The sequence below is a fragment of the Electrona antarctica genome (assembly GCF_951216825.1).
Source record: "Electrona antarctica genome assembly, chromosome: 18".
NCBI lineage: Eukaryota > Metazoa > Chordata > Actinopteri > Myctophiformes > Myctophidae > Electrona > Electrona antarctica.
In genome coordinates, this window is record NC_136799.1 from 29,595,162 (window position 1) to 29,608,000 (window position 12,839).

The 12,839-nt window shown below is 43.8% G+C and overlaps 1 protein-coding gene across 2 annotated transcripts in view; it reads left to right on the forward strand.

Annotated features, from left to right (window-relative positions):
- Nucleotides 1-12,641, forward strand: part of fancm (FA complementation group M) — a gene marked incomplete at its 5' end in the record, with an annotated part of 57,667 nt that extends 45,026 nt beyond the window's left edge. The window contains 11 exons of one of the 2 annotated variants that reach the window (XM_079528741.1): nt 1,586-3,821; nt 4,585-4,670; nt 5,172-5,240; nt 5,510-5,606; nt 6,664-6,822; nt 7,403-7,509; nt 7,730-8,232; nt 8,382-8,475; nt 8,629-8,986; nt 9,239-9,533; nt 11,998-12,641. In XM_079528741.1, the coding sequence (XP_079384867.1) occupies nt 1,586-3,821; nt 4,585-4,670; nt 5,172-5,240; nt 5,510-5,606; nt 6,664-6,822; nt 7,403-7,509; nt 7,730-8,232; nt 8,382-8,475; nt 8,629-8,986; nt 9,239-9,533; nt 11,998-12,124 (4,131 nt within the window). In that variant the 3' untranslated portion in view covers nt 12,125-12,641. Of the gene's footprint in view, nt 1-1,585; nt 3,822-4,584; nt 4,671-5,171; nt 5,241-5,509; nt 5,615-6,663; nt 6,823-7,402; nt 7,510-7,729; nt 8,233-8,381; nt 8,476-8,628; nt 8,987-9,238; nt 9,534-11,997 lie in introns of both variants that reach the window. The other variant, XM_079528740.1, reaches the window with a different exon arrangement.
- Nucleotides 12,642-12,839: the final 198 nt, after the last annotated feature.

Below are 12,839 nucleotides of genomic sequence, written 5' to 3' on the forward strand. Positions count from 1 at the left end.
TCAGGTCGCCGTACAACAAGATAAAAACACAAAACACAGTTAAAAGCACTAGCAAAAACATATATAGTACAGCTTGCAGCACAAAACACAGAGGTCAGCCATAAGCCTGCCTAAACAGGTGGGTTTGAAATGTTCTGATATGAGGGCAGAGCAGCTGAAAGCTATTGACCCCATGGTGGACCGACGGGCTGGGAGGACTTTCAGAGTGATGGAGGAGGCAGACCTAAGAGACCGGGTGGGAATATTGACGTGAATAAGGTCGGACAGGTATGGGGGGGGGCGAGGTTATGGATGGCCTTGAATGTGTGGAGGAGGACCTTGTAGTTGATAGTTGGAGTTTATGGAGGAGTTTGTGGGGGAGACCAAAAAGAAGGGAATTGTAATAATCCAAGCGGGAGGTGATGAGAGAGTGAACCACGATTGCGGCACTGTTGGGAGTGAGTGAGGGGTGGAGGCGGTTGATATTACTTAGGTGGAAGTAGGCAGACCGGATGGTGTTGTTGTGATGTGGGTATGGAATGAAAGTGCTGTCGAGGACGACACCCAGACTCTTAACCTGTGGGGAGGGGGAAACCGAGGAGTTGTCTATGGTGAGGGTGAAACTGGGTTGCTTGGTGAGTGTGGATTCAGAACCAATGAGGACTACCTTGGTTTTATCACTGTTGAGTTTGAGGAAATTTGAAGTGAACCAGGATTTGATTTCCTGTAAACAGGTGCAGAGGGAAGAGGGTGGGAAGGTGGAAGAGGGTTTGGAGGAGACGTAGACCTGGGTGTCGTTCGCGTAACAGTGGAAATGGATATTATATTTACGAAAAATCTGTCCGAGTGGGAGGAGGTAGATGATGAATAGGATAGTGCAGAGAACAGAGCCCTGGGGAACACCGGTGATGCAGTCAGACAGGCTAAAAGGATAACACAAAAGTCCTGGAGAATCGGGGACTTATTTCTATTGTGGTCCTATGTATTCAATTCATTCATCATCAAGTGTCTTCAGTTTTCTGCTATTTTCAGCGAAAGCTTTCCCCACAATGCAGATGCTGGGGTTTAACTGGTTAATCCGGTTGTGGCTGTCAAGTATTAGTGCCCCTTGTTTTGCTCTTGATGCCCATCAAGTCTGCTGACCCTGTGGGTTACATGACATCCTCCTTCCGGGCCACAGCTTCTGTGGCACCCTGCCGGCCCAAGCAGGGTTCCACTCCCAATGCATCACTTCCAGGTCATTTGGATTGTACAGATACAATCTGCAGGTGTAGTGGTAGGAGGAGGATGATGATGGTTGGGTGGGTGGGTGCATCTCTGACTGACGGAGTGACTTTTAAAAAGAAATTGTTTGGGGGATTTTATGGATTTATTTATAGGACAGTAGACTGACAGGAAAGGGGGCGAGAGATGGGGAGTGACATGCAGCAAAGGTCGTCGGGATCGGCATTCAAACCCGCGACACGCTGCCAGGCTGTCCGGACCACTACGCCAGCAGCCCGGGCCATTCTTTGAATGTGTTTTTTGAATGGAACCATTATTTAGGAGCCACAGATTGTGACTCAATGGCAGGCGTATTAATGCCTGTTTTTTGTGTGTTTCCTAGGGAGACTGCAGTTATGAAGAGGAACTTCTTCCATACCTCCACAAAGAGGATGTCATTGGCCTCCCAGAGGGAAGACGGATGGATAAGTTTGTCACTACCAGACAAAAGGTCTCCAAAAGCTCCATCAATAATCCCAACAGCAAACCCAAATCCTCTCACCCGTTTTTGCCTGATCTGGACTTCATGGACGAGGAGGCACAGAGGCAAAGGGTGGATACAGGCTCTCCATGGGCCGTGACAAGGGAAAAGCTTCCTAGAGAATATGACACTATGGTACCTTTTAACTCATGTCCTGAGGAGGGGCATCCCCTCCTCTTAAATAATGAGCACTCAATCTGCGACATGGACGACGATGACTGTATCTTGGTGACTGATGACATTGCCATTCCAGAGATCGAGTCTCCAGCTGAGGGTAGTGTAAAAAAGAAGCGTAAAATTGACAATCCAGTAGATTTGGCCCACTTCTCACAGTTGATCACTAACATTGACATCACTGAGTCTGTCTCAGAAGACGATATTGAACTTCAGGCCTTGTTCTACCTCCCTAAATGGGACACCACTGCATCCTCCTCCTTCTCCAAACTTCTCCCGGTGAGAGAGAGAAATGAAAGCCTGAGGGTCATCCTCACCAATGTGGCTGAGCTCCTATCCAGGTCTCCACCACCCTTGCCTTTTGGATTTGACGAGGTTTCACTTGACAATGACATTCCTGGACCAGCTGCCAGTACTGCGACGTCACTTCCTCCCTCAATTGGACAAATGGAAGAGGCCGAGGGCCATGGTCCTACATTCCAAGTCGATTTCGCTCTGGGTTTGGATGACGATGATGATGGTGATGAGGATAATGATGACTTAATGATGAATGTTGATGACGATGCTGCTGCTCATGCTAATTCACATGGAGTTGCAATGGAGCTGGAGGACAATAGAGTATTCCCAGATTCACCTTGTCATCATCAGCAGCAGCGACAGCGTCACACCTCTCCCCATTCACCACAAGTCTCTGAAGCTCAGGGTGAGGGGGACGGTACTTTAGGAGGTGTCAGCCCAAGCTGGGACGAGGTCTTTGGCGGCGAAACAGTCAACAAAAGGAAAAAGTATGAGATTGATGAAGAGGAACTGGTTGATGTGGGTGAAAAGAACAAGGATGTGAAAATTAATGCAAATGTGGAAAATGCAGTTCTAAATAAGGAAACATTGATGGATGATAGAATGAATGAACAAAGGGATTCGCCCCGGCTTCCTCATTCTCATGGCCACCCACATCCTGAGCCTCCAGCCCAGGTGCACAGCAGCTCCAGGATTGATGAAAGCATGGATCTTTTTGAGGATGACGAGGCCTTCCTACAGATGACCATCCCTGACATCCCCACACCTGAAAACTGCATCACACCCAGTGTGTCACCAAGTGCAGAGCACATCACCAATATTATTAATAAACAGGCATCAAACACTTCACATGGACAAATCCCTATGAAGGAACTCAATGCTACTCCCTCAAACGAAAGTGCACGCAAATTAATTGCGACCGACATGGACAGCACAAGGCGATTAACTCACATCCCTGACATCCACAAACACACGTCAAACCTGCAGAATGCCATTTGCCATCTAGAGACCACAAGAGTAAACTCGAGAGACACTGAGGCAAAGAATCTAGAAACATGTGCGGCAGCATCAAATAGACATCTGATAGACAAATATGTGGCAGGCAAGACAAACACAAGCCACAGCACGTCTCCCCCAGAACAGTTTGACAACTCTGAAGACCTTTTCTCCATCAATTTCAACCTTGGCTATTCCCTGGAGGACTCCGAGGATGAAGCGGAAGGAGTTTTCGATCCTGCCCCATCTGGGACCGTTCCTACCACACCGCAAAAACAAGAAGTCAGGGACGCTGCCTCCACTGTGTCCCTGCCCAAAATCTCTGGTTCTTCTACACCCTGTTATAGTTTCCATAGACGCAGCTCGCAATCCAAGGAAGCTCACTTATCAACACCGAAAGCCCCGTCAGAGGCCAGGTTTCTTTCATCTCCAATCTCCTCACCGTGGGCTAGGAGGACACTTGGGCCCTGCTTCTCTTCCCCCTCCTCACCGTCCAACTTGATAAGTAAACAAGAGCGAAGTCATCCCAACGAGGTCAAGGGAGGTGTCATGGCCAGGCAGAAGTTATTGATGGACGACAGTTTGTGTCAGGGCTCGCCATCTAAGCCTGCTGCTCCCCCATCTCCTGCAGGTTGGTATACCATAATCACTGTCCTCAAACACTGGGTCCATTATTATATGGGTCCCCTTATTTTTGGTTTCCTGCATTTATTGCATTTACTGCATTATTATTATTTCAAAAGATTTTCAAAAAACATTACCCAAACAATTAAATGATTTTGGCTTTTAGTAATTTCATGCAGAAATAATATAACTATCTAAGAAATTCCATACATTAGAACAAATATTTAAGAAGTAGTGAAATTAGATGTTCGCTAAACTAGTGAAATAGTCAATCTACAAGCACACGGCGTGGCATGAAGCCATGCGTTGTGAGCTTGTAGATTGGCTATTATCACTAGTTTAGCGAACATCTAATTTCTGTTTTGGGTCATGGGTTAAAAGGTTTAGGAACAACTGATCTAGGACAGTGGTTCTCAACGTGGGGTCTGTGAGACTCCCCTGAGGGTGTTCCAATGGTTCCCTACAGTAGCTAAATGATTGATAGTTAGTCCACATCTGTAACTCGGAGCGTGTACAAACGGAACCCAATGGACTATTACGGGTCCATTTGGTTCCATGTACACTCTCAGAGTTAAATGATCAAGATTTTACACTTTAGATTGGGATCTACATGTTCAATTGTAACAAATGAAGGTCTGTGGCCTAATGCATATCAAACTGAAATGAAAAAGGTTGAGAATCACTGCTCTAGGATAAATAAATGAGAGCTCTCGCTACCTCAAGTTTTGTTCAGACATCTGTCAAGACCACATCTCTGTTTGTCTCCGCAGTGATGTGTAGCAGTGACAGTGATGATGATGATGTTGTTGTCCATAAACGACAGGCCAAGGTCAACCCCTTGTTTTCGCCAGAGAGAGTGAGTACATCGGTCATTTGCATTCACCATTCCATTCACATAAACGGACAACGATATTGGCAATAAATGCCCTTTTTCTTGTCCAATTATTAAAAAAATGTATCAATTAACTAATCAGCATCATTCCATTATTTGTCGATGTGTTTCTTCATTAACTGCATTCAAGTACTTTACTTTTATGACAGATTTAAAACAATGTCAGTTAATTCATGTGCTATTGTAGCTTATCCAACCAAGATATGTGATAATGACTTCAATAAGCCTCTGTCTCCTAGGTACCTGCTGTTGACATGGCAACTGCCTTGCAGACCTCTCAGCAAAAGTGTTCTTTATGTGCTTGACTGTTTTCAGCGTGGAAGGTTTTATTGATATATTTTAGATAGAAATATGTTGAATTAGACTACCATGTGTTGGTAAAATGCTCATGTCCACGTAAATAAACTCATGTGGGTAATTAATAGATGATATGTGTATATGCAGTAACTGTTGTTTTTCTCATAGTCCAACATCCACAGTGATGTGGATTCTCCTCTGCAAGTGAACAGGAAAAGAGCTGCCGTGCTTAATATAGTAAGAGATGCTTAACTTCATGACATTACATCATGCCATTTCAGGAGGGGGTACTTATTATTCACAGTTTATATCATATAATATCCATTAATTTGGTTCCATTTGTACACTCATTACGGTTTTACAGTGTGTAGACTGGTCACAGAGATAAACAATTTTGTCAAATTGTGGTCTGATCAAACCGGGAGTCCCTTTAATTAAAAAGGTTGGAAATCACTGGTGAGTACAGTACAGTAATTGTCTGATTTGGCTTTCTGCTTGTTTTCCAGACTGACCAAACGGAAGGGGATTATAAGTCTGATGATGACTTCCAGAATGATTCCGTGTCCATACATAAGCCCACAGCAGGACCTGTGAGGCAGCCAAACCACCAGGTCTGATCTACAAACCTGCAACAGCCTTATGGGCTCTCGTATTTTTCGGTGTGGCTCTGCAGGACGCTAACTCTCTATATAAGAGGGTGCGTTCATGCATGAAGCTTATCTCAACCGCTGGACTGATCAACGCTAAAAGCACTCTGCCAAAGTAGTACCTAAACAAAACAAAAAAAATCCATTCTTTCAATTCATCAGCCATAATGAAAGACCAAACTGCATGCAGTGGACAGATAGGTCTACAGTAAATGATTTGCATGCCAAGTACGGTTCATGGGTTTGGAGTTTTTGAACGCTGTCCCTCTGGCGACACGTGACCTGACCTGGAATTGAGTTACATCCAAAAAAAGTAAAAAAACAAAACAATCAATCAAAACAATGAATCTTTATTGTGACGTAAATTCTTGAAAAAGAATGCGAGCACACTATCTGTTCTGTTTTGGCTGGCAGATGAGTTGAACCAGCACAAAAGGCCCCCTTTTTATTTATATATAAAATGTCAGTTTTTGAAAGTTTTAAGGTATAGTAAGTGATATGTTTTGGTTAAAACAAAATGTTTTTTGTTAAAAGGTTAAATCACTATATTCTGATAGTAATCATTGCTATAGAGTGTTTGTTCAGTAATATGGGGTCTCCCTGTCTCTCCAGCTATTTAATAAACAGAAAATACATTTTCAGCTAGTTGACAAAATTTCAGCCAATCAGGAGAAAGTAGCCATTTATCACTTAATTTTTATAGTGTTCCGGTTCCAATTTTGTCTGCTCATATCTTTGTGTCATCACTTACAATTCCACTTGTTTAATCTGTATCCTGACTGCGTTCTCTATCCTGATTGGACAAAATTGGTATGCCGACCTGAATTTTGCATTTTCTGTTTTATAAAAAGATGAAGAGACATGGAGACTCCTGTTACTAAATAGCAATGAGTACTATCACAATATAGAGCTTTCTAACACATTTTTTAACCAAAGAAAATCACTTGCTCTACCGGCTTTAAGTCAGCTGCGTAAACACCCCTGCCTGACATTTTTCTCACTGTCTTGCTGTCAGCATGCCAGGCGTAAAGGTGCCCGTCACTTCCTGGACCAGGAAGCTAAGCTGTCAGAAAGAGAGGACGTGTCCTCTGACGAAGATGACGGCAACGACCTAAACCAGTCACTTGAAGGCTTTGTGGTGAACAACACACACCTCTCTCAAGGACTCAACGGTACACCACTGATTGAGAAGCTTCTCACATCACTATAATCTCCCATAGCTTTTCATGCAGTTCTGCAAAGTCTTAAGAAAGTGTGTGAGATTAATCTTCGAATTTTCATAGTTTTACAAAGTCTCTTTGATAAGAGAAAAACAGGTCAGAAACCTAGGGCCCTATTTTGTCAACGCAATCATGCGCCAATTAAAGTCATAGTCAGAATTGGAAATTGTGGAAGATTTGTTGTTTAGTTGTTTAGTAGTACTACAATACCTATTGTATAATTGCATACATTTATAGTGCATACTCATTCAAACTTTGCAATTTACCCATACTTGAGGCTTTTGTGAGTATATTGAACAAATCAACTCAGAGGAATCATCCATTTGAATGTGATTGAAAATGGTGTACACAGTAAAATCCTCATTATTAGTTTATCTATTTCTATATCTGGGTTCCATATGGTTCCATTTGTATACTCCCAGAGTTAAATGAACACAGGATTTTACTGAGATGGTAAATGGAAGTATTTCATTTCAAGTAAAGAGAGGGAATCCTGCTGAGACTTGGGCTCTGTGTCCTTTTTTACTTTCAGACTCTGAGATGCAGGGTGTTTACCTGAAGTCAGTGAAAAGCCCTGCGGTTGCCGGCATGTTTAAAATACCCAACAAGAAACAACACAACATGGACATATTTTCACAGGTAACCCCAAAGTATTGCTCAGTGACTCAGTGATTTATTTCATAGCCAGATTTCCTCCTTTTTTTGTGAACAGCTCTGTACATTCACAAATATAAATATCAAACTTGACATGTGATCAGAAGATCAGTGCATTTGGTAGGAGGCCTAATCACAGGGGCTTTTGTACAGAGTTTAACCTAAGCTTCAATTTTTTGGCCTTAACCCTAACCTTTGACCCCAGGTGCCTGAGTTGGACGAGACATACGCAGAGGATAGCTTTGTGGTGGGCAGTGACGTAGAGGAGCTAGAGAGCAGCGAGGAAGATGTCCTCTGCCCTATCCCTGAGGACTCTTACGTGGATGGGAGGAAGCAGTATGCCACCAGACGGAGAGCCTTTATCAGGCATGCCCGGGAAAAGGCCGGGTACGGGCCTAAGGCTGCTGCTGGGTCCCGGGCACAACACACAGGCCCGCAACATGAGGTCGGGGTTAAGTGCAAGCGCTCCCGAATCAAATGCATAGAGGACTCTAGTGAGGAGGAGATGGAAGAAGTTTCTACAGAAAAGATTCCAAGAAATGAAGGGAGTCTTGCTGCCCCCTTTGGGCCGGCAGCAGTACGGCATGACATGGGGTCATTTAAACCTCCAGAGCATCAGAAGGCTTTCTCTTCGTCTTCTGTAGCAGCCAAAATTGCATTGCTGAGAAAGGAGAAGAAAGGGCCTGCTAGTAATGGCCAACAAGACAGGTAATTCAAAGTCCAAAACACAGTTAACACAGTTCACACACACACACACACACACACACACACACACACACACACACACACACACACACACACACACACACACACAGACGCTCAGTCATAAACAATACATTGTATATTCTTTCCTGCAGGTGTCTCCAGATGCTACAGAGCAATGCTCTACTGTCTGACCAGCTTGACTTTTACGAATCAGAGTCCCTGTTAGATTCTTGCAAACCGCCACAGGTACAGTAGCAGCATGCAAAAGAAGATGTACATGAACCTTTTATAGAGGCTCATGTGCCATCTGAAAAGATATTACACAGATAATTACATGCAGCATATTTTGGGGTCATTTTCATTTCTGACATTCCAGCCTTGTTTTTTCTCTGTGCCCAGGCACCCGCCTCTACATCCTCCTCAGTACCCCAGCCTCAGAGGGCTGTCGGACAGACTTCGTCGGTAGGCGAGTCCCCTGCTCCCTCAGGCCCTCTCTCCATTTTGGTGGACAGCCGGTGCATCAGCAGCGGGGCGGAGTTGGTAACCGACCTCCGTCAACGCCACGCCGCCAACATCCATGTCTGCTCGCTGGACGGCAGTTACTTCATCGTCAGCAACCGCATGGCGGTGGAGAGGCAGAGCCAGTCCGATCTGGCCTTCTTCCCAAACCGCAAGCGACTGGCCGATAGGGTGAGCGGCTTGCAGGGCCTGTTTGAGCGCGTCTGCCTGGTCGTGGAAAAAGACCGCACCAAGCCAGGTCAGTCAACATTCTGAAGATGCTTTTAATGAGGTGCATGATGTTGGATGATGGCATATCTGCATGCATAAGAAAGAATGGTCTTCATTTATGTGTGAATAGCAGTGTTTGAAATCAGTTTCCAATGTACTAAAACATTTTTAGTTTACGCAAAATATTTTCAAATAGGGTCTGCGGCCAAAATATATTAATTTGGGGGTCCTTGACATAAACATATTTTAGAACCAATCTTTCATCTGCCGCCGGCCGCAGGTGAAACGTCTCGTCTGTTCCAGCGGACATGCTACTATGACAGCACGTTGGCAGCGCTGGTGCGTTCAGGGGTGCGTCTGCTGTGGAGCGACAGCCCTCAGGCGACCGCTGCCTTGCTGGCAGACCTGGCCCGCCTGGAACAGAGGAAGGGCCAAGGCATCACTGTGCCTCTGGAGGTGAAAGGACTGAAGAGGCAGCAGGCACTGCAGTTCTACCAGACCTTGCCCCGCGTTGGCTACATCCACGCCCTCAACATGAGCCACAGCTTCAGGACCGTGGCTCACCTCGTCAACAGGTAACGGGAGCTATGGTCGCCATTGTACTCGATTGGCGATCTTTGTGGTGTGTGTGATTGGTGTGGCAAGTATAAATCAGGCCTAGCAGTTAAAGAGAGACAAGCTTTTTATTTTGCAAGGTCACAGATTGTAGGTGTGCGTGTCATGATGGGACATGAGAGATGCTCTCCTTTCCCTCACTTATCACATGATCTGAAAAAGAGGCCTCAACATTAAAAGACTGTGGTAGCTTCAAGGTTTTAGTTTGTTACTGAAAGAGCATGAAGGCTTTATACAAGACTAGTGTATAAAAGATCCAGCAACCTCTAACGATCAGGCTGCTCCAACATTCATGTCAAGCTGCTTGCCCATTACATTTTTGTAGATAATTTGTGTGAAAACAATTGAAGTCCCACACACTGTCTTAGTATTTTATTAGGCTATTGAGGTTACGTTTCGGTCTATTACGAAAATTTACGACCTTCATCAGGTCATGTACAAATATACAGTATAGAGGCACTCCAGAGAGGCAAGCAGAGACACACGCCAGTCAGTCTCTTACCATGGAGAGACCACAGCACATACAGGTAGTAAAGGAGGTATTTTTCGAATCCATAGTAAATACAAAATGACAAAACATTACATTTTAACAATCAATAAAAATACATTTAACTAGAAAAAGTTCCCTTCTGGGCACAGGCCTCCACCAGGAGGATAGGAGTGTGTGTGTGATGTTTGGCAACAACACTAAATGGCAGAGTTGAAAAATGCTGGGCAGGCGTGTTTCCTTGGCCTGTAGGGAGTGTGCATACAAAGTCTTATGCAGATCGGTGCATGTAAAAACCGGCTATAACCGGCAGATGTGGAGGGAGGGATGCAGCCATGCAGGGGAAATGTTTTTCCATGGCCTCTAGGGAGTGTGCACACAAACAGATGATGCAGTTGTTGGTAAAATCAAGAATTGCCCTGTTATAGCACCACCATGAGGCTGATTTGGAAAAGAATTAAGTGAAATGTGCGTGTATAATTTCATGGAAATTGCAGTGTGTGTGTGATTTGTGGCGTTTTGTTTGAAACGGACCAATCATGCGAGCTTTGGAAGCCAATCTTAGCCAATCAGGATGGAATATGGGAAATGGTGCAGATCCGCGCTATAACAGGCCCTTGTGGAATATTTGGGGCAGAGGTTCATTGTTGGCATCCAGGGAGTGTGTGTGCAGAGTTTGGCATGGATGGGGCCAACGGTGCCGGAGATTAGCTGGTAAACGGACGGGCAGACGGACACACACAAGGACGGATGGAGTGCAAAACATACTCTCTCCCCATGCCTGGTGGAGACAAATTGTAAATAAGTGTATATATTAAGTACTGGGGCACAGCAGAGAAAACAATTTAAGTGCTATATAAACACCCAAAAAGTTGTATATAGACTAAACCTTACGGGAGGGTCTGACCTGATAACTGATGGACATTTTGGCCTAAGGGTGGCACTAGAGGGAAGTCCATGGAGTCCCCAACATCAGTGGGGTTCATCCTTTATCAGCATGGTATGCAGTAAATTCCATGGCAATCTAGCCAGTAGAATTACCGGTAGGCATCTTGTTTGGGACTGATGTGTTCGGACAGGCTGACTTAAAGCCACGCTGCTAGCAGGGCTAAAGCATCATTCATTGTTCACCCTTCAACTGTGTCACTCGCGCGAAATAATTGATTTTGAGGTGAAAATCGGCTGTGGATTAAAGGAATGACTGGGATGGTTTTGTTGTCTGAAGCCTGACTGAATGTCCCTTTGGTTATTACATTTTGGAACACACAAGAAAATCCTCAGTGGTCATTTATCCATTTGTTACTCTGGGATGTACAGTAACTGAACACTGGGGATTTTGTTGTGTGCCATCTTCTTCTGTAACCCAAAATAAATATTATTTTAATGTATTCCATCTCTGCTGTCGGGAAGAAACCACCTAACTCCAAAATGTTCATTTTTCCTAAAATGAAAAATACTTATTTTGTTCTTCTCGAAATGAAGGAAACCTTATATTTCGAAAACAAAGCAATACTGCCTCATCAAAGTTGGTGTTGTGACTTTATATATTGTCAATTACTTGCATGAGAGGGGGAGAGGTGTTGGTGTTTAGCTGTTTTAACAGATAGTTTGAGTGTCCAATGGAGTTAAGGGGTTTTGTCTGTGTGTTTTAACCAACACACAGACGTTGAGTGTCCAATGGAGTTAAGGGGTTTTGTCTGTGTGTTTTAACCAACACACAGACGTTGAGTGTCCAATGGAGTTAAGGGGTTTTGTCTTTGTGTTTTAACCAACACACAGACGTAAAGGGTGTTCACTGATTTATGCAAAAAAAAAAGAAAACAAAAAAATGGAGTTGGGTGGTTTCTTCCCAACAGCAACGATTATGGAAAATGCAGAGAAATGCTTTTTTGTTTTGTTTGTCCTCTTGAGTCTTCCATGATCCTCTCCTTTTGCAGCTCCGTCGAGGCCATACAGAAGGGGGCGTGTGTGAGTCGTTCCAGAGCTGAAGAGATCTACCGTGGCCTGCACTACTCCTGTGACCCATTCCTCATGAACACCACAGGAGCACGGAAGACCACATAGTCAAATCCTATGTGATACTGTAACTCAGGTAGTGTACAAAATTGAACTCTTTCAGTATCTACATCCAGTGACTAGTGCCTCCCAGCCCCAAACCACTGATCATGATATGCTGCAGTTTTGCCTGTCACACTGCATCCAACTGATTTAATCTCAGTAGCAGATAGTTTCCTGCACAATAAGTTAAAAGGGAACTTGACTCAATGTAAGATTGTGTATTATGAATGTCTATAAATCTTACTATTATGTATAAATGTATACAGTTGAGTATTTACCCTCATCTGATGTGCTGGCACTAACCCCGTCAGATAACATTCAGACCATACTGAAAATTGAAATCGATCAATATTTGATGTTATGTACATTATTTAAATGCAGTTTTTGTTGAAATAATGGATTCACACATTTCAAAGACTAAATGTGTAATGCCAATTTATGCAATAAAACATTTCTTTTCCTACATAAATGTATAATTGTGGTGCCTGTGCATTTATAAGTAAAGCTGTAACCTCTCACTATTGCCACTAGAGGGCCTCTTTTCACACAACTTGATAATGAAGATAAAGATAGTATTGGACTAATCATGTATTGACAGTTCTCTACAGTAGTTTATTTTTGCTATGATCCATTTGTCAGAAGGAAACTAATATAGATTTGACTGCATTTGAAATAATTTAAAACTGTATTGTGTTCAGATGAAAGCAAAAATGGCTACTGG